At 40.9% G+C, this 21,503-nt stretch overlaps 3 protein-coding genes across 15 annotated transcripts in view; 2 read left to right on the top strand and 1 right to left on the bottom strand.

Moving 5' to 3' along the window:
• Positions 1–4,435, bottom strand: part of SAMD12 (sterile alpha motif domain containing 12) — a 503,727-nt gene extending 499,292 nt beyond the window's left edge. For all 12 annotated transcript variants that reach the window (XR_013528142.1, XR_008477084.2, XR_008477086.2 and 9 more), the window contains exon 1: positions 4,267–4,435. Coding sequence is in view for 3 of the 12 variants with exons in the window: in XM_035276468.3 (XP_035132359.1) it covers positions 4,267–4,279 (13 nt within the window). In the remaining 9 variants the exon portion in view is untranslated. The remainder of the gene's footprint in view (positions 1–4,266) is intronic.
• COLEC10 (collectin subfamily member 10) overlaps positions 3,755–21,503 on the top strand; it is a 513,203-nt gene continuing 495,454 nt past the window's right edge. For both annotated transcript variants that reach the window (XM_035276463.3, XM_054246461.2), the window contains exon 1: positions 3,755–4,117. The gene's annotated coding sequence lies outside the window, so the exon portion shown is untranslated. The remainder of the gene's footprint in view (positions 4,118–21,503) is intronic.
• LOC144579771 (uncharacterized) overlaps positions 3,755–21,503 on the top strand; it is a 156,594-nt gene continuing 138,845 nt past the window's right edge. The window contains exon 1 of the mRNA XM_078353273.1: positions 3,755–4,675. Within this exon, the coding sequence (XP_078209399.1) occupies positions 4,302–4,675 (374 nt within the window). The 5' untranslated portion in view covers positions 3,755–4,301. The remainder of the gene's footprint in view (positions 4,676–21,503) is intronic.

The following is a 21,503-nucleotide window of genomic DNA, read 5'->3' as shown; positions in this document are numbered from 1 at the left end:
AAATCTGAACCCTAGTGCCAAAAAGGTTGAGGACCACTAGTATAGAGGGAGGCACCCCTATGATGAGTAAGTTCACTGCTAGGTACAATATCAGCAAGCCTACTTACCCTCCAACCCAAAGTCAGAAAAAAATAACCCACCATAGCCTTGTGATAAAATTGATGCTTTTTATTTCCCATGTGACTCCTTTTACTCTGTAATGCAGTTCTGAATTCAAGTTGGGTAAGGGTCATCATTTATGGGGCTGCCAAAACCCAGTGTTTACCATGACTGCTTCTATTTGTCACAAACGTTTGACACTATCTCATTTCCCATTTTCCTAGTCACTGTTATTATTACTTAGCCTTAAAATATTAATGGTGATGGGTAGTTGCTTCCCTCTCCTACAGGAGAAAAACATAGAACTTGAGCACTGAATGACTTATTAGAAGATTTTGGTAAACCGATTTGTTCATTTTTGATGGAAAATTCAGATCCCTTAATATAGATGTCATTAAGAGCACATGGCCTTCCATTAAACATGCTTTTCTTGGGGAGAGAGGTGAGTGTTAAACAATATTGGAAGTCATTTTTCTGCCATGTGAGAGGTGCTATTCTGTCAGACGTGGACTAGAAATTACCATGTACAATGTCCATTCTCCATACTTTTTTCATAAACCTCTGAGGATAAAGTGAAAAAAGGAATTGGGGGTGAGGAGTAAAAAACCCTTCTCTAGCTCTGGGGACTCATGCATTTATATGTCATTCATGAAACAATGACTGTGGGCCTCCAAAGTGCCAGGCACCATCCCTGAAATACAGAGATGAATATGACACTGTCCCTAATGAATCCAATTTTTTCTTCTTCCTGAATAATATTGCAACCCATTTCTGTTAGTAAACATCAGCAGGTGCAACCATCTACACAGTCTGTCCATAGAGAATGGATTAGTTTGGGGTCTCTGGTACCTCTTTCCTAGAGGTCCTAGTTCCTACTCCTGCTGATTTGCTTCACAAGACACTGTTTTTTTTTTTTTTTTTTTTTAAGGCAATGGATGCCAATATAATCCTAATTCAAATACAGAACATAAGGTTGTACTCTGTCCTGTGGCTGGAGTACTATAAGTACTTTTCTGTGGCAGAGTAATATAAGCTGCCCATAAATGCAAAACATGGGTCACAATCAGGCTAGTAGACAAAAGTAGGGTGATGCAATTAAATTGAGAAGAAAACATAACCCAAAGTAGCCACAGAACAATAAAGAGCACCTCTTTTTCATCTTAAACACACAGCTGCAGGTTCAGCGAAATGAATGAGTGAACTACTTGCTATTAACACTTTTACAAGTTCAAGTTTACTTAAGCAAAATGTTACACATAGTAAAAACCTTCTAATTTGTTACTAATTAGAAAAACTGGCTGGCATGAATACGTGAAAATTCAGGATATGAAACACATGCCAAATAGTATACCTTTTCTTAAGAGGGATGAGAGTATAAGTCATATTTACTTAGGATCCAGGTTCCAGACATCCTTCTAGAAGGCCTCTCCTTTATTTAATCCTCACAATGTTCCCAGCAAGTAACCAGGAGTGAGCCCATTTTTTTTCCAGAGATGAAAACTACAGCTTAGTTGTTAAGTAATCCATACTGTATTTTCTATTTCAGTTCCTCTGGCAAAACTCCTTATTCTCTGAAGCAGCATTTCTCAATGAGTTGAGTAAACTGGTCATTACTTGCCATGGCTTGGCAAATTGATATGGGATGGCAGTGCACTGCAGGACATTTATTATCTCTGGCCACAAGCCCAAAATACCAATAGCAGCCCCCAGCAGCACTTCCTACATATCCCAAACGTGCCAGAGACAATGTTACTCAGCAGTAGATATAAACTGCTGCTCTAAAAGATTTTTGAGGCATCAAGATAAAAGACTGAAGAGATGAACACTTCCTTTAAAAGTCTGTCTTCAAATCTGTCAGACATCTCTTATTGTATGGCATTTAGGCTTCCAAGAAAGCCCCATTTACCCTTATAGAACCAGTTACAAAAGCTCCATGAATATATTTGCCATGCAGTTCATGAGCATTGAGTATCTATTATGGGCCAAGTACTGTGCTACTGAAAATATAAAGTCCAAGTCAAACCCCCAAGGGGCTTAGAGTCTAGTAAGAGACAGGTTAAGTATGTTAAATGTTAAGATAAGTGTAAGCAGGAGGCACCTCCCATAGACTGGAAAGACTGCTGAGAAGGCAGAAAGAAAAGGAGGACTAGGACAAGTTCCCAGAGGAAATGATATTTTCTCTGAGACTTGAAAGACCAAGCAGGAGTAACTAGGAAGGGACTGATCTAGGCTGACATCTTTGCAAAGACCAAAAATAGGAATATTTGCAATTAAAGATTAAAATTCATTATCTGAGACCTCATTGTGAATCAAAGTCAGGATCACCTGTTTACTAGAGAGGTACTTTAACCAAATAAGTCACCAGAAAATAAACTCTCCATAGTCCACATGTACTCCCTTCCTAAGTTCTTGTTTTCATAAAGTCTGGCTTCACTGGCGTAATTGCCCATCAGGCAAGAAATAGGACAAATTTATACTTCTTACAGTGAACAAGAAATTGTTTTCAAGAGCAGTGTGAACTAGCAACAAGGGGGAGTGTCCCTCTCTTGGGGACACAGGAGTAGTGAAGAGGAGAGATCATAATCAGTGTCATCTGAAGGGATACTGACATAGAAGGGATACTTCAGGAGTGGTTCAACATATCCTTGGTCTCAAGCTCAAGATGAACTTTATCTCGGCTTTTTTGTTTTGTTTTGTTTTGTTTTGTTTTGGCATCTGATCTGAAGTCTTGACTATCAATGGTAACGATGCAAAAAAAAAAAAAAAAGCCAGATTGTCACCCTTCTGGTACATTTGCACAGAAAAGAAAACCTAGAAAAATCTTGGTTGTAAGAGAGAAGACTTCATTTTTGCTAATAAAGTTAGGAAAGCTGGAAGTGGCTGGCTGTGGATCTCTGAACCTGAGATAAAACAAATGCAAAGAGTTTTTAGAATTTATGGGTGCTGAGTGTAGGAGCTGGGTTGTTGCTACTTCGGGTTGTTAAGACAGTCATTATAAGGGGAGGGAGAGTCAGATTAGTTCAGTTTGTTTCTCCTGGGGCAGGGAGGAGAGGGAGGAGCAAGCCAGCCCTTATGGTTTCTTCTAGTCTCTGTCTCTAGTCTACAAGGAACAGGCTCATTTCCCCTTGGCAAGCCGCCTGAAGCAGCTAGCAGGCATGCCCTCCTCTCCCTACCTCAGTTCCCCTTTGACCTGACCGCACTCAGGAACCATAATTCTGTAGGTGAATGTAGGCTCCCATTTCGTCACACAATCATTTCATCATTCAGGCACAGCTTGACCTCTAATGTGACATCACAAACGCTTCTGGTCCACAATTTTTTTTTTTTTCCTTCTTCAGAAACTACCCTAAACAAGGAAGCTTGTGTTCCAAGGTAAGAGAATCTGAAACGAAAAACTCAGGTCCCCTCACGAGCAGCCCGGCGCTGCTTTCAACCAGGAAGTTCAAGGGAGGCAGGGCTGTAAGGTCAAAACTGCAAAGCCGAAGCTCAAGACTGTAAAAAGAAAGTGGTCTTCAGAAAAAAGGATTCACCCAAATCGAAGAGGTTGTTGCACTTCTTTTCCCTGGCTGATTACATTTCCTGCCTGTAAACTTTGCTAAGCCCGGGGCGCTGGCTGTAAAAGCAGAGACAGGTGTAGGGATACCTCCACCCTCTGGGTATATCTGCGGCCGCCGCTGCTGGGTGCAGGTGCACAGGACGAAGGGCCCTCGACCCATTCCCAGTCCAAGCTTCCGAAGGACGCACCTGGCCCGGGGACGTCTCCCACGTGAAGGGGGCCAACCAAGCATCCCCAGCCCCGGGGCCACCCAGTCTGCTCCGGCGGGAGGAGGCAGCGAAAAAGGGCATCTCGGGGCCAGAACCTCGTGCCCGATCCTCCGACTTTCCGCCCATTTCCAGGATATCGTTTCGCCTCAGGGACACTCTTCACCACACCTTCTACCTCAAAGTCTTGCGCACCTACCCTTCCAGTCTCTCCAAAGCAATTGAATTAAAGCGCCTATTGGCCTTGGCGGCGCAGGTGAGTGCCAAGAGGTGAAGGAGGAAGGGGCCCGCTCTCCGCCACCCGCTTTCCTCGCCTCCCCCACGATCGCCAAGCTTCCTCGGGGATCTATGGCTTGGGGTGCGCGGGTTAAGAGGGAGCTTAAAAATGCCCCAAGCGTCCCTTACCTTCCACAGCCATTCTCTCAGAGCTTTCCTAACACATGCATAATTTTCTTGGCGAGGTACTCCTCCTGCCCCGCACGCCCCCCTCCTCTCGCTTTCGCCTAAATATTCTGCGCTCATCAGCTCCAGGACCAACCTGCCGCGGTCACGCAAAGCGAGGCAGCCGGCTCCTGGCTCGGCGCGCGCAGGGCGGCCTGGGAAGTGTAGTTCCCTCCGTTCGGACTCGGGAGAGCACCTCGAGTCCTCCGCGGGGCGCCGTCTCGTCCCCACAATCCGACGGCACCTCCAGCTTCAGCTGGCCAGGCCGAGAAAGTTGTGAGGGGACTCGAGGTGCCGGGGGTGGGGGTATGGGTCAAGGGAAGCGGTGCGGACTACATCTCCCAGGAGGCCGTGCGCTGAGATCGGTTCGGTGGTAAGAGTAGGGACCCGTGATAGAGCTCTTCCCAGTCCATTATGAGGGGTTTGACCCCTAGCAGGTGTGGTGAGGTGGGCAGGTGGCTTTCGGCTGTGTGATGAGCTTCCCCGGGCTCTTCCGCTGGCCTCGGCAGCCGGCACCGCCCCCTGGCCTCCTGAACCACCCATTTAGTGGGGAGAGCAGAGCCACCGGCCGCTTATGGTTCTCCACCGGGGCCAGAGAGCGCTGCCCAGGATGAGGCTGAAACTTGTTCCTTCGCACTCTGGATGTATGGGCTTTGTGGGGAAATTCCGCCGCTGATACAGCTGTCTTCTGATCCTACAGGGTGGTTCTGGTGGCTAAATACTTGGCATGGGGTGTAGGGGAGGAAAAGTGGCTTGAAAATCCCCAATAGGCAACATCCCCAAGGGGTTGTTAGGAACAAAATCTGGAAACCAGGATTGCCCCGGAGGAGGTCAGATGAAAGCCTGCCTGGCTTCCTGGGTAGGAGGCTTTCAGTTTGCCTAGCCTTGGAGCCTGTTGACAGCTGGGGTAGGGCCTAATAATTAACAGTGCCTAAGAATCAGTGTTCCTTCAACTTCTGAACCTACGTCCTAACTATAGGTGCTGGGGATGCTATAAGCAGACAGGATAAAGGGAATCACGTGGACAGCAATACAAGTCGACAGCTGGTAAAAATTAAGTTTCCAGACATTTTTTTTCCCCGCATGTAGAAATACGGATACAGTTATGGCTGGAAGGGGCAAGGGAATAGCCTCGGGAATAAATCTGGCTAAAGACTGGATTAAGACTTTTAAAGACCTTGAGTTCAGAAATGCATTTGATACCACATTCACCCAGTCACCCGTATATAACGTTAATCTCTGTAAAATAAGGATGTACAAAAATCGGATTCTTCCTATGATGACTACTTAGACGTTTTTGTCTCTCTTGGTCAGAAAAAAAAAAAAATCAATTTTGTTTCTAAGTGTATGCATGCATACCTCTTGTTCTGGTCACTAATTACATGTTTCGTCTTCCTATTGGGTAATATAATACTATGTGTATAGGTACTTTTAAAGAGCCTGCATGTAATCATTAGATGCTCTTGATGATACTTTAATTCTGAGTCCATGGAGCTGTGTACAAATCAAACCTAAGCCTATTTTTTAGTTACAGTAGACAGAGATCCATTCAGTGAGACATAATTTCCATGGGAAAAAGAATTTTCTAACCTAATATGCAGCTAAGCATTCTAAAATCTGGAAAGAACTGACATCCAGGTGCTTCCCTACTTTATGTATATAAAATCACCAAAGTGTCAAGTATTTTCTTAGATTGAATAAATGTGAAAGAAAGCCATAGGACAGGTAATATCAATGGTTCTCAACCTTGGCTGTGTGTCAGCCTTTTACAAATAGCTATTGCTAAGCTTTACCTTAGAATTAGGGCTTTTAAGGGTTTGGGTAGAGGCACTCAAGGTGTTAAAAACCCACAGGAGATTCCAGTCTTCATTGAGGGTGAAAACCGTTGGTCTGTTTCCAAGCTTTTAAATGTCTAGGTGATACTAAAGTATAGAAGTCACTGAAATCTGTTGTTAATTTTAAAACTTCGTCTTGGGCCGGGCGCGGTGGCTCAAGCCTGTAATCCCAGCACTTTGGGAGGCCGAGGCGGGTGGATCACGAGGTCTAGAGATCGAGACCAACCTGGTCAACATGGTGAAACCCCGTCTCTACTAAAATACAAAAAAATTAGCTGGGCATGGTGGCGCGTGCCTGTAATCCTGGCTACTCAGGAGGCTGAGGCAGGAGAATTGCCTGAACCCAGGAGGCGGAGGTTGCGGTGAGCCGAGATCGCGCCATTGCACTCCAGCCTGGGTAACAAGAGCGAAACTCCGTCTCAAAAAAAAAAAAAAAAAAAAAAAACTTCGTCTTAAATCAAGTCTTTAATATCTTTCCCAATGATGTGCATTCTAAATGTTTTATTTTTAGTATAAATAAGATATGAAAAAGATGTTAGTTTCAACCATATGAAATAGCCAATGTTTGACCATTTTAAAAACCTTCAAATAAAGCGATTTCATGTGGTTCAGCCTAATAAGGGATAAGCAATAGTTGTGCAGAGGTTTTCAATTTTGGCTGAATATTAGAATCACCTGGAAAGTGCTAAAGACAAACAATTACAATTCTCACTAGAATGTCCAAATAAAAAGACACAAAATACCAACTCTTGGCAAGATTTTGAAGCAGTAAAGACTCGTATGTTGCTTGTGGTGTGCAAATTCACACAACCACTTTGGAAAACCATCTGAAATATTGAGCTGAATGTATACTTACCCTGTGACCCAGAAGTTCTACTCCTAGGTGTATACCAAACAAATATGCATGCACATGTTCTTCAAAAGGCATGTGCAAGAATGTCTGTGGCTGTGTTATTTTAATGTTCCCCAAATGGAAAACAACTCAAATATTTATCAACAGATTTCAGAGATGAACTGTGGTATAACCAAATAATTCTATACAGCAGGAGTCAACAAACTAAGACCAATGAGTCAAATATGGCTCACCATTTATTTTTTATGTCTCACCAAATATGATTTTTACATTTTTAATTGGTTGGGAAAAAAACAAAAAAAAGTATAATTTGCAAAGCATGGAAATTATACAGATGTACTTACATAATATCGTCAATTTTGCCTCTTGGCCTACAAAGCCTCAAATGTTTCCTACCTGACCCTTTGCAGAAGAAAAAAGCTTGTCAAACCCTCCTATAAAGTAATGAGAATGAAGGAATTACCATTGTAAACTACAACATGATGAGCCACATGTATTAATTTACTGCTGTTTACAGATTGTCCCAATATTTAGTGGTTTACAATACCCATGTATTGCTTCAGTTTCTATCGACCAGTAATTTGGGCACAGCTTTTTTTTTTATCAGCAGCCAAGTACAGTTCCTAAGAGATACACCCAATTTTAGTAAGGAGCAAAGTCCAAACCTCACTCCACACCTCTCATAAGCCAAATTCTGTGTTTATTGTGTTGCTAGTATTTGTTTCTTATAGTACATAAGCACTTCAAGTGCTGTAACTGAGTCTTATGCTTCATATCTTCCAGATTCTTGTTCATAATTATGATTACATAGTAAGTACTCAATAAATAATTTATTGTTACTATTGTCATTATTTTTATTGTTGTTATAAGTATCATTTGTTGAGAAATTACAAGTGCCAAGCTCTGTCTAAGCACCTGGACATACATCATCTTCTTAAATCACTACAATATTGTCATATATCACTATTTTCCAGATGAGGAAATTGAGGCTTAGTGAGTTTAAGTAATTTGCCCTATGTCTCCAAAACATGAATTGTAGCAAGGGGATTGAGGTCTCCCTACGTGCAGAAGTTGGTAGTGGTACTCCATCTAGATTTCAATACTGATTACATGATAACAAATCTGGCTTCATAAGCACTTGGCCAATTAGGAATTGTCATTACTAATAAAATGAGGGGTTTAAAATATTTTAATATCAGAAATTGTGATATTTAGAATGATTCAAAGATTTTTGAATACATCAGAGAGCACAGAAAGGGAGGGAAAGACCATTACTTTATAGTGAATTAAATCATAAAAAAGAAATATTGAAATGAGACAACAGATTTCACTGGATTCTAAGGTTTAAAATAGTGCATATAAGGACTTTACTGTATTTACTGTTCTAACTGGTTTGCTATATTCACAAGCCTCTATAGAAAACATTCATAAATCTCAAAAAGTAAATAGATTATATTTCTATTCTGTTCAGGGAGCTCTAAACCTAACCAAAAGTATTCCCTAAATACTAAATACTAAATACTAAAATTTTTGACATGATGGAACTGAGAGGAAAAAAATATTTTTTTGTAATTAAGATAAAAATAACTCTAATTCTTGAGTCATAAAAAAAGTACCAACTATTTAAGTTGTATCAGGCTTCTGTTGGAGGAAGTAAGCATGTTAAAGGGAACATGATTTATACAAAAGTCTAGTTATTTTGGCTTACATCATATTGTGTACAATTAAATCACATTGTGTGTTATCTGTATGTTGATTAGTTGGTGAAATTCTGTAGCACTGTTCTTAGAAAGTATTATTCCAAAATCAGACTTAAATTATGTGTCCAAAATGTGAGCAGAATCTTTCTACCTTTATGTTAACTGGTTATCTGAATATTTGGCTTCAGTACTCAAGCTTCACAGACATACCGAACTAGATTGTAATCCTGACTCTCATTTACTCAATGTTGGTGGTTAGCAAAGTTCTTTGATATTTCTGTGCATTGGTTTTCCCACATGTCATGGAATACTATTAACTGTAATGTATATATTACCTAGCTGACAGTTTGGTGCTCAGCAGTGACTGAGAGAGTATATGCAGTACTGTGTGCTATCCTAGCACATAATGGACACCCAATAAGTGTTTGCTCTTTTCAGCATCCATGGAAGCCTGAGAGGCCATTCCCAAATAACTTGGATATAATTCAGTTAAGCAGTAACAGGGGCCTCAGGTTACTTGCCAGGTGTGGAGTAAGTCTGCCAGTCTGACTTGTAGTTAAGTCACAGAATGAACTTAATTGATCAATGCAGATCCTCTTCTGACAGGCAGGAAAACGTGGGTGTGCCATGGAAGAGCAGTGTCCTGGACACTTGCCCCTTTTGGATAGGTCTTCTGGATAAAAACGAGAGTGTGGGATTAATGTGGGCTGTAGTGGCTGACTGCATACAAGCTTCTGTGTTCTGGATTTCCTACCATGAAGTATTAGGTTGGTGCAAAAATAATTGTTTTTTGTTTGTTTGTTTGTTTGTTTGTTTGTTTGTTTTTGAGCTGGAGTCTCCTGTCACCAGGCTGGCTTGCAGTGGAGTGATCTCAGCTCACTGCAACCTCCACATCCCTGGTTCAACTGATTCTTTTACCTCAGCCTCCCTAGTAGCTGGGAGTACAGCTACGTACCACTATGCCCAGTTAATTTTTGTATTTTTAGTAGAGACAGGGTTTCACCATGTTGGCAAGGATGGTCTTGATCTCTTGGCTTCATGATCTGCCTGTCTCAGCCTCCCACAGTGCTGGGATTACAGGCATTAGCCACTGCAACTAGACAGCATTAAAAAATATGGCAAAACCACAATTACTTTTGCACCAATCTAATACATTTGCAGCAGCTCTTTTGAGCAAAGTTGCTTCCACTTCCCCAGGCAGGGAAAATTGTTAGCTGTGTGTAGAAGCATAGGAATCATCAACTGGAATTACTTGTCATCTGTACACATCACAAGAGAACACTAGAAGAGATGTGACTTATTTTCACAAATAAACTATTCTATGCCAGGTTGTTAAAAACTTAAGGTGTGATGGGCTCCCTTTTTACCACTACTTCCAAAATGACTAGAAATCTTCACTAGGCAGAAACGCTAAAGCTGATGAGTTACTGTAGTTATTTCACTAGTCCTTTCCCTACCCTTCTGTTCCTCTGTTAATAATTACCTAATATACTTTATACTTTTAATCATTATGGAGAGAACAATGAGCCTTCACATATATTATTGCATTTTATCTTTACAATGACCATGAGTGAGTATTTGCTTCATTTTATAGGCATGAAACAAAGGCTAGGCAAGGCAAGGATGGATAATTATCCCCAATTTCCAGTTTATACAACCAGACAGAGCCTGATTTCAACACTTGAGACTTCCGCACTCAGTACTTTTTTCATGCCATCTCAATGCACTTTCTTTTCAGGTGTAAAAGTGCAACTTACCCTACTAGCTTCCGAAAAAATATTGAAATAAACTCTGATATGAAGAATCTCATTTAATATCAGGCATATTTCAACAAAATCTGCCTTAATCGTGCAAAATTACTCTTTAAGAGTGTAACTTTTTCTTCAATGAGCTTAAAGTACAGTGATTTTTTTTTTTTTTTTTTTTTTTTTGAGACAGCGTTTTGCTCTTGTTACCCAGGCTGGAGTGCAATGGCGCGATCTCAGCTCACCGCAACCTCCGCCTCCTGGGTTGAGGCAATTCTTCTACCTCAGCCTCCTGAGTAGCTGGGATTACAGGCACGCGCCACCATGCCCAGCTAATTTTTTGTATTTTTAGTAAAGATGGGGTTTCACCATGTTGACCAGGATGGTCTCGATCATTTGACCTCGTGATCCACCCGCCTTGGCCTCCCAAAGTGCTGGAATTACAGGCTTAAGCCACCACGCCTGGCCTGTACAGTGATCTTAATGGAAGATTTTAGCTGGAAGATACTCATTTTCAGTATTCTGCACGTCTAAGCTATGGTTTTTCTCACTAAGACCATTTCAGTAGTTTACTAATTAGACTATCTGCCTTACAATTCTGCCCCAGTGCAGCCCTTTCTTCAGCAGCAAACAGAATGGTATGACCCAAATCTACTCACCATACTCCAATTCGATTGCATCCTTGCTTTTCGGTAAAAGCCTGCAAGTCCCAGCAAAGTTTTTCTTAGGCTGCCATTCCCGGTTAGTTTTCTCCAGAGCACTCACGTTAGTTTGTAGGAATATACTTATTATTTTCATTTAAATAGTGTCAGAACCCCGCTTTGTTCCACTCAGATCTCTTGAGGACTCACTATCATGAGAACAGGATGGGAGAAACTGCCCCCATGATTCAATTATGTCTCACCAGGTCTCTCCTACGACATGTGGGGATTATGAGAACTACAATTCAAGATGATATTTGGGTGGGGACACAGACAAACTATATTACAAGACATTTGAAAATATACTCTACCTATTAAGAAGCCATGGCAAGAATGTGAACACAATGAAGAATGAAGAATGGCTAGTTATTCAAACTCTACAATGAATGTATATTAATTTCCTGTGGCTGCCATAACACAGTACCACAAGCTAGGTGGTGTCAAACAGCAGAAATGTACCTTGTTATAGTTCTGGTGGCTGGACCTCTGGAAGCAAGGTGTTGGCAGGGCCATGCTTCTTTGGAGGTTCCTTGCCTGGCTGGCTTCAGTGGTTGCTGGCATTCCTTGGTGGTTTTTGGCTTGTAGCTGCATCACTCCAATCTCTGGTCTTCTCTGTCTCTGAAATTGTCTTCCCTATAAGGAAATTAGTCATTGAATTTAGGGTATTTCTAATCCAATATGACCTCATGTCAATGTGATTATATCTGCAGAGGCTATAGGCCCCGATATGGTTACATTCACAGGTGCTGGAAGTTGATAGTTAAATGTATCTGCTTGAGAGACACAATTTAACCCACAACAGACTGGAAACCTTTGCCATCTTTTATAAACTAGAGCAGTTGTTCTCAAAGTCTGGGTCCTGAACCCAGAGATAACATAAGCACCACTGAGGAGCTGAATGGAAATTAAAATTCTTGACTCCTACCTCCTGACTACTTTATCAGAAACTCTGGGAGTGAGGACTTAGAATTGTATGGTTTAACAAGTCCTCTTGAAGGTTTTAGTTCATGTTAAAGTTTAAGAACCATTATCACAGAAGACAGTAGAACCAAGGCTTTGCAAAGACATGAATTTAACCATTGTTCTTAAGGAGTGAGAAATAAGATTGTGTGTGTGTGTGTGTGTGTGTGTGTGTGTTGTTGTTGTTGTTGTTGTTGTTGTTTAGGGGTATTGTATTTGGAAGGGGGCATTGAGTCAGCAGAAAAAAGGCAAAGGAAAGGAATTACAAGAGGACAGATGCTAGAAATAAAGTGGGTTTAACCAATTCATTGAATAGTAAGAATAATCCAGGTCCCACTTGCCTGGTGGAGCAGTGAAGTTGCTAAAGCATTGTTATCACACCCAAAAGGCATCACAATGAATTTTTATTTTTGGGGGGAGTGAGGAAGACAGGAGAGGTCATCAAGGCTAGTTCTTGAGTCTGGCATGAGCTACACAGGGTAGAATCAATGAAGAAACATAGGTAAGGTCCTTTATGCTGTGTTAGTCATTTGTGGAAATGATTATTACCAAGAACCTATTGCTGGCTTCGAAGTTCTGTCTACAATCAGTTCTGGAAGAGAATGACTCTGAGTCCTCATGGCTGTATGTGTAGAGCTAATAGAGGAAAGATGCCACAGCTGAATACAGCATTCCAGACATGGGACATGGGAAGTAATTTCCCCCATGAAGTCATATCTAATGCACAATTACATTTAACAAAGGGGAGTCAGAGTTTAGATAGGGTTAGTTTCTCAAATGAAAGTGTAAAGGAAAAATAGGAATGGCTGTTTGCAGTTGAAAGTGTCTCGTGTTGAAATACCAGGCAGTATGTATATGTACAATCATGTAGACTAATGCCTAGCACACCAAAATTAGAGAGCATAAAGGAAAGACTACAGGAAAGTCTTTGTGCAAATATATGCATATTTTAAAAAATCTGTCCTTAAAATAAGAAATTCCTGGTTTGAATAGGGTGGGGATAGACAGTTCCAATTTTTTTTTATTCTGGACTCTATTGTCTGAATATGATATTTGGTTTTATGAAGATTAAATGAGAACACTAAAGTTCCATCTTAGAGTGCAGGTAAGTCTCTAAATAAATGGGCATTTTTTTCAACAGATTTAACCTACCTATATGAATCAAATGCATATGACGTTGTTATGATTTGCCAGAAATATTGTCATGCTATGCTGGCTTTTTAATTTTACATGCACAGTTGACCTTCAATAACAAAAGAGTTAGAGGCACCAACTCCTATGCAAAGATCTATGTACAACAATTTACTTTCCCAAAACTTCACTACTAGTAGACCACCATTGACTAGACGCCTTAGTGATAACATAAACAGTGGGTTAACACATGTTTTACATGTTATATGTTTATATACTATATCCTTACAACACAGTAAGCTAGAGAAAAGAAAATGTTATTAAGGAAATCACAAGGAAGAGAAAATACATTTTCTATTTATTAAGTGAAAGTAGATCATGATAAAGGTCTTCCTCCTCATCATTTTCCTTTTGGCTAGGCTGAGGAGGAAGAGGAGGGACTGGTCTTGCTGTCTCTGGGGTGGAAGAAGTAAAAGATAATCCATGTGTAAGTCGACCTGCACAGTTCAAGCCTGCATTATTCAAGAGTCAGCTTGTTCAAAAGAAAAAGTTTCTAGCATATACAGTTTTGAAGTGTGGCAGACCACAGTTAAAACATAGAGCTGAATACACTGATATCAGATATGGGCCCAAAGATGTCTCTCCTTGTGCTTCTTTTCTTAAAAGCTGAGCAAATAATATGGGTAAAACTTAAAGTACCTTTTCTTTTTAGTAGTCCGTATGCTTTCTTGTTCTTCCTGTGGAAGAATAAAAAACCCACATGTTGTGGTGTTGCACAACGAAAGAATGGAGTTGGGCTTTTGTGGTTAGAGATGAGAAAAGTCCATCAATTGTCAGAAAGTAAGAGTCTGGGGAATTCATGCAGTCAGAGCAAGGCAAAAGGCTCTGCATGTGCTGATGGCAGATTACTGTCCTCATAAACCTGAAGGCATGATCTGAAAATGCAAAGAAGTAGAAGAAAAATGGGACCTAGGAGATAATTTAGATCACAGCTGGGAGAGAAAGGACGCAGTACAACAAAATGCACCTTGTGAGATAAGGCAAGCATTAGCATGGAGCAGCCCTGGGTTTTACCTTTGACTTCCTTTTTCTAGTCTGTGCTAACTTTTAGTGAAAAATGTGGCATTCGAAAGGTATTTCTGCGAGGTGTATTTTTATTTAGGGGTCCTAAAAGCTGGAAATAGGAACCTTGTGGGGCTGAAGAAAGTTGTTGGCTAATTTTTGCCCCAGAGTTTTAAATGCTGATGGTGTAGTTTCTGTTAAGTAGCTTAGGTAATGTGGCAGTGTATTGGTTAAGGTCTTATTGGCCTTCCTTGTAGAGCCCTTCTATGGATGATTAGGGGTCCTTTATTCTCTTCTGGGCTTGCCTCAAAGGGAAAATAATAATAACAAATATACAGAAAGCCTCCTGGAAGCTGTATTTTCTTCTCATGGGTGCTGCCTTACATGTGCTGGATATATTAATTGATCCTATACAGTGATAGAGTACAAATACCCTGGACCTTGGAAACACAGATAAGAGTTCAAAATCTGCCTCTTTGCAAACCAGCTGGGTGAACTAAAGCAAAATGATTAACATCTCTGGCCTTGGTTTTCTCATCTATAAAATGGATAGTATCCCTCACCAGGTCTTTTTGAGGACAAGTTATCTATTTATCTAATTATCTCCAAACTCAGTGTCTGTGATAGTTCATCTGTGATTTCAACTTGACTAGATTAAGAGATGCCCAGATAGTTGCTAAAGCATTATTTATCATCAGGGCTTCAGTAGACACTGAGCCTGTCTGTCATCTGCTGAAAAGGAAACCCAGGTGGTTTGGCATTTGATTAGAATGATGAGGTCCGATTTGTCTGTCTTGGCTTTTGTTGCCAATACTTTTGGTGTTTTGGTCATGAAGTCCTTGCCTACTCCTATGTCCTGAATGGTTTTGCCTAGATTTTCTTCTAGGGTTTTTATGGTGCCAGGTCTTATGTTTAAGTCTTTAATACATCTGAAGTTAATTTTAGTGTAAGGTGTCAGGAATGGGTCCAGTTTCTGCTTTCTGCACATGGCAAGCCAGTTTTCCCAACACCATTTGTTAAACAGGGAATCCTTTCCCCATTGCTTGTTTTTGTCAGGTTTATCCAAGATTGTATGGTTGTAGATATGTTGTGTTACCTCCGATGCCTCTGTTCTGTTCCATTGGTCTATATCTCTGCTTTGGTACCAGTACCATGCTGTTTTGATTACTGTAGGCTTGTAGTATAGTTTGAAGTGTGGTAGTGTGATGCCTCCTGCTGTGTTCTTTTTGCTTAGAATCGACTTGGCTATGCGGGCTCTCTTTTGGTTCCATATGAAGCTCATGGTGGTTTTTTCCAGTTCTTTTTTTTTTTTTTTTTTTTTTTTTTGAGACGGAGTTTCGCTCTTGTTACCCAAGCTGGAGTGCAATGGCAGGATCTCGGCTCACCGCAACTTCCGCCCCCTGGGTTCAGGCAATTCTCCTGCCTCAGCCTCCTGAGTAGCTGGGATTACAGGCACACGCCACCATGCCCAGCTAATTTTTTGTATTTTTAGTAGAAACGGTGTTTCACCATATTGACTAGGATGGTCTTGATCTCTTGACCTCATGATCCACCCACCTAGGCCTCCCAAAGTGCTGGGATTACAGGCTTGAGCCACCGCGCCTGGCCGGTTTTTTCCAGTTTTGTGAAGAAAGTCAATGGTAGCTTGATGGGGATAGCGTTGATTCTGTAAATTACTTTGGGCAGTATAGCCATTTTCACGGTACTGATTCTTCCTAACCATGAACATGGAATGTTTCTCCATCTGTTTGTGTCCTCTCTTATTTCATTGAGCAGTGGTTTGTAGTTCTCCTTGAAGAGGTCCCTTATGTTCCCTGTGAGTTGTATTCCTAGGTATTTTATTCTTTTTGTAGCAATTATGAATGGCAGTTCGTTCTTGCTTTGGCTCTCTTTAAGCCTGTTATTGGTGTATAGGATTGCTTGTGATTATTGCACATTGATTTTGTATCCTGAGACTTTGCTGAAGTTGCTTGTCAGTTTCAGGAGATTTTGGGCTGAGACGATGGGGTCTTCTAGATATACTATCATGTCATCTGCAAATAGAGACAATTTGGCTTCCTCCTTTCCTATTTGAATACCCTTTATTTCTTTTTCTTGCCTGACTGCTCTGGCTAGAACTTCCTGTACTACATTGAATAGGAGTGGTGAGAGAGGGCATCCTTGTCTAGTGCCAGATTTCAAAGGAAATGCTTCCAGTTTTTTCCCATTCAGTATGATATTGGCTGTTGGTTTGTCGTAAATAGCTTTTATTACTTTGAGATACGTTCCGTCAATACTGAGTTTATTGAGGGGTTTTAGCATAAAGGGCTGTTGAATTTTGTCAAATGCCTTCTCTGTGTCAATTGAGATAATCATGTGGTTTTTGTTTTTGGTTCTGTTTATGTGGTGAATTACGTTGATAGACTTGTGTACGTTGAACCAAAACAGTCACTAGAATGAATCAGCAACCAACAGAATGGGAAAAAATTTTTGTAGTTTACCCATCTGACAAAGGGCTGATATCCAGAATTTACAAAGAACTCAAACAGATGTACAGGAAAAAAACAAACAAGCCCATTCAAAAATGGGCAAAGGATATGAACAGACACTTTACAAAAGAAGGCATACATGAGGCCAACAAACATATGAAAAAATGCTCATCATCACTGGTCATTAGAGAGATGCAAATCAAAACCACATTGAGATACCATCTCATGCCAGTTAGAATGGCGATCATTAAAAAATCTGGAGACAACAGATGCTGGAGAGGATGTGGAGAAATAGGAACACTTTTACACTGCTGGTGGGAGTGTAAATTAGTTCAACCATTGTGGAAGACAGTGTGGCGATTCCTCAAGGCCTTAGAAATAGAAATTCCATTTGACCCAGCAATCCCATTACTAGGTATATATCCAAAGGACTATAAATTGTTCTATTATAAGGACACATGCACACAAATGTTCATTGCAGCACTGTTTACAATAGCAAAGACCTGGAACCAACCCAAATGCCTGTTGATGATAGACTGGACTGGGAAAATGTGGTACATATACACCATGGAATATTATGCAGCAATCAAAAATGATGAGTTCGTATCCTTTGTAGGGACATGGATTAACCTGGAGAACATCATTCTCAGCAAACTGACACAAGAACAGAAAATGAAATACTGCATATTCTCACTCATAGGTGGGTGAGGAAAAATGAGAACACATGGACACAGGGAAGGGAGTACTATACACTGGGGTCTATTGGCGGGAATAGGGGAGGGACAGTGGTGCGGGGGATGGCGAGGGATAGTCTGGGGAGAATGCCAAATGTGGGTGAAGGGGAGGAAGGCAGCAAAACACACTGCCATGTGTGTACCTATGCAACTATCTTGCATGTTCTCCACATGTACCCCAAAACCTAAAATGCAATTAAAAAAAAAAGAATGATTGGGTTGTCCCAGGTGTATCTGTAAGGATGTTTCCAGGAGGGATTGCTATGTGAGGCTGTGGGCTGAGTGGGGAAGATCTGGCCTTAATGTGGGTGGGCACCAATCAATCAGTGGGTGCCTGGATAAAACAAAAAGGTATAAGAAGGGCTAATTCACTCATCTTCTGGAACTGCCCTTAGTGCTGCCCTCTCTTCTTCTCCTTCCCTTGAACATTAGAACTCTATGTTCTCTAGCTGTTGGGCTCCAGGACTTATACCAGTGGACCCATGGGCTCTCCAGCTTTTGGCTTTGGAATGAGAATTACACTGTCAGCTTCTCTGGCTCTGAGGCCTTCAGACTTAGACTGAGCTGCACTACCAGCTTTACTGGTTCCTCAGCTCACAGATGGCCTGTCATGACTTCTCACCCTCTATAATCAAGTAAGCCAATTCTAATAATCTTTTCTCTCTCTCTCTCTCTCTCTCTCTCTCTGTGTATATATATATATAGGGGTGTGTGTGTGTGTGTGTGTATCTTTTAGTTATTTTTAAATGTATAATAAATTATTGTTGACTGTAGTCACTGTATATATACACACACACACACACACATACAGAGAGAAAAAGAAATTATATATATATATATTTATATATATATAAAACAGTGGCTTAAAATAAACATTTATCATCTCACACAATTTTTGTGGCTCAAGGGGTCTGAGGGCAGCTTAGCTGGATAGTTCTAGCTCAGTGTCTTTTATAAGGTCAAGATATCAGCTAGGCCTGAATTCATCTGAAGGCTTGACTGGGGCTGGAGTATCTGCTTCAAGGTGGCTCACTCATGCACTTGGAAAGTTAGTGCTGGTTGTTGACAGGAGAGCTCAGTGCCCCCCAAACATGGACCTGTTCATAGAAGAGCTGAGTTGTCCTCACAGGAGGACAGTTGGCTTCCCCCAGAGGGGGTGATCCAAAGGGAGCAAGAAGGAATCTACAGTACCTGCTCTTGGAAATCCCTCCAGCCATTCTACTTGCTACAAGCAAGCTGCAAAGTCCAGCCTCAATGGAATGGGAATTAAGTTCCAGTTTTTAAAATAATTTTTTGTGGGTATATAGTAGGAGTTTATGTTCATGGAGCACATGTGATATTTTGATATGGGCATACAACACATAATAATCACAGGAGGAAAAGTGGGTATCCATTATCTCAAGCGTTCATTTCTTTGTAGTACAAACATTCTAATTATATTCTTTTAGTCATTTTAAAATGTACAATAAATTATTATTGCCTGCAATCACCCTGTTGTGCTATCAAATACTAGATGTTGTTCTATCCAACCATACTTTTGTACCGATTAGCCAGCCACACTTTTCCCTCCCCATCTCACTGCCCTTTCCATGTTCTGGTAACCATCATTCTACTCCCTATTTCAATTGTTTTAATATTTAATACCCACAAATATGTAAGAACATGAGATGTTTGTCTTTCTGTGCCTGGTTTATTTCACTTAAGATGATATTCTCCAGTTCCATCCATGTTGTTGCAAATGACAAGACCTCATTCTTTTTATGACTGAATAGTACTCCATTGTTTGTGTGTACCACATATTCTTTATCCATTCATCTGTTTCTAGACAGACACTTCTAAATCTTGGCTATTGTTAATAGCGCTGCTAAACATGAGAGTGCAGCTATCTCTTCAACATATTGGTTTCCTTTTATTTGGATATATAGCAATGGGATTGCTAGTTTATATGGTACTTCTATTTTTAGGTTTTTTTTTTTTTTTTTGAGGACCTACCCTACTGTTCTCCAGAGTTGCTGATTTATATTCCCACCAACAATGTAGAGAGTTCCTCTTTCTGTACAACCTTGTTAGCATTTATTATTGCCTGTATTTTGGGTAAAAGCCATTTTAACTAGGGTGAGATGATATCTCATTGCAGTTTTGATTTGCATTTATCTGATGATCAATGATGTTGAGCACCTTTTCATATATCTATTTTCCATTTGCATGTCTTCTTTTGAGAAATATCCATTCAGAACTTTTTCCTGTGTTTTAATTAAATTATAAGAATTTTCCCACAAATTTATTTGAGCTCCTTTTATGTTCTGGCTATCAATCTCTTGTCCTATGGATTGTATTTTCTCCCATTCTGCAGGTTGTCTCATCACCTTTTTTATTGTTTCCTTTGCTGTGCACAAGCTTTGTAACTCGATGTGATTTCATTTGTCCATTTTTATTTTGGTTGCTTTTTGAAGAAGGTATATAAGAATTTGTGGACATATTTTGAATTGGCACAAGAGGTCACATAGGTGAAATTATTGTTATAAAATAAGTGTTTAGTAAATGAAATTGATTATTATTTGGAAGCTTGAATAGTATCCTGTTCTACTGTACCTCTCTCTCTAGCACTAGCAGTGCTTGGTATGCAACAGCTTTCTTAGATAATGAGCTAAATGTATTGCTGTTCCTGTGTAAGGCATTGTGCTAAGCATGTTAGATGAAATAGCTCATTTCACCTTCACAATGAAATGAGTGCCAGTCAATTGGTACCCCAGTTTTACAGATGAGGAAACTAAAGTATGCACAGAGAAGTTAAATAATTTTTTGGATTTTATTTTTTTTGAGGCAGAGTTTTGCTCTTGTTGCCCAGGCTTGAGTGCAATGGCATGATCTCAGCTCACCACAACTTGCGCCTCCCGGGTTCAAGTGATTCTCTTGCCTCAGCCTCCTGAGTAGCTGGGATTACAGGTGCCTGCCACCACACCCGACTAATGTTTTATATTTTTATTAGCGATGGGGTTTCTCCATGTTGGTCAGGCTGGTCTTGAACGCTTGACTTCAGGTGATCTGCCTGCCCCAGGCTCCCAAAATGTTGGGATTACAAGTGTGAGCCACCATGCCCAGCCCATGTTTCGGGTATTAACATGGATGGCTTGATAGAGCCAGGAATTGTTTTCAAGCAATCAACCCTAGGATGCAGCTGTTTTCTTTGTTACTGTTGTTGTTTTGTTTGAGACTGAGTCTTGCTCTGTCACGAGGCGCCAGGCTAGAGTGCAGTGGCCTGATCTCGGCTTACTGCAACCTCCACCTTCTGGGTTCAAGCAATTCTCCTGCCTCAGCCTCCCGAGTAGCTGGGACTAGAGGCACGCGCCACCATGCCTAGCTAAGTTTTGTATTTTTTAGTAGAGAGGGGCTTCACCATGTTGGCCAGGATGGTTTCAATCTCTTGGCCTTGTGATCCACCCGCCTCGGCCTCCCGAAGTGCTGGGATTACAGGCATGAGCCACCGCGCCCGGCCTAGGATGCAGCTTTTAATCACCCTACTCGGGTGTTTACACCAATCAAGGCTTCCAAAACTATTTATGTGAAATACTCCTGTTTCTGAAACTTACTTGTCCAGGAATATTTTGGGGGTAGGAGAAATAATGCCTGAATTGTTAAGCCTATATCTTGAAGTCCTTCTTTCAGATTTAAACTGCCTTAATCATTACTAGCCAAAATTTTACAATGTGAAGACCAGGAATTTCTCCTTCATTCGTTTTTCCATTGTTTGAAAAAACACTTCCACAGCCCTCCTTTCTTCTGTTTTTTGCTTTAGGCTTCTCCTTGAAACTCTGTTGTTTGTCCTGTGGCTACATAAAAGTTTGAAAACCCCAAAGTAGATCATCTCTAGAAGTCATTTCCTGCTTTACAGTCTTATGATCACCTGAGTCCTCCCTATTCCCCATCAGTACAGAAGTTAGTGACCAAATCTAGTCAATTCTGTTCTCAACAATTGCTCTCTTGGCTCTCCCTTTCTTGTTTCTTAGCCACT

This window comes from Callithrix jacchus, chromosome 16, assembly GCF_049354715.1.
Source record: "Callithrix jacchus isolate 240 chromosome 16, calJac240_pri, whole genome shotgun sequence".
NCBI classification, from domain to species: Eukaryota; Metazoa; Chordata; class Mammalia; order Primates; family Cebidae; genus Callithrix; species Callithrix jacchus.
The sequence above is the reverse complement of the archived record's forward strand: the minus strand, read 5'-3'. Positions and strand labels throughout refer to the sequence as shown.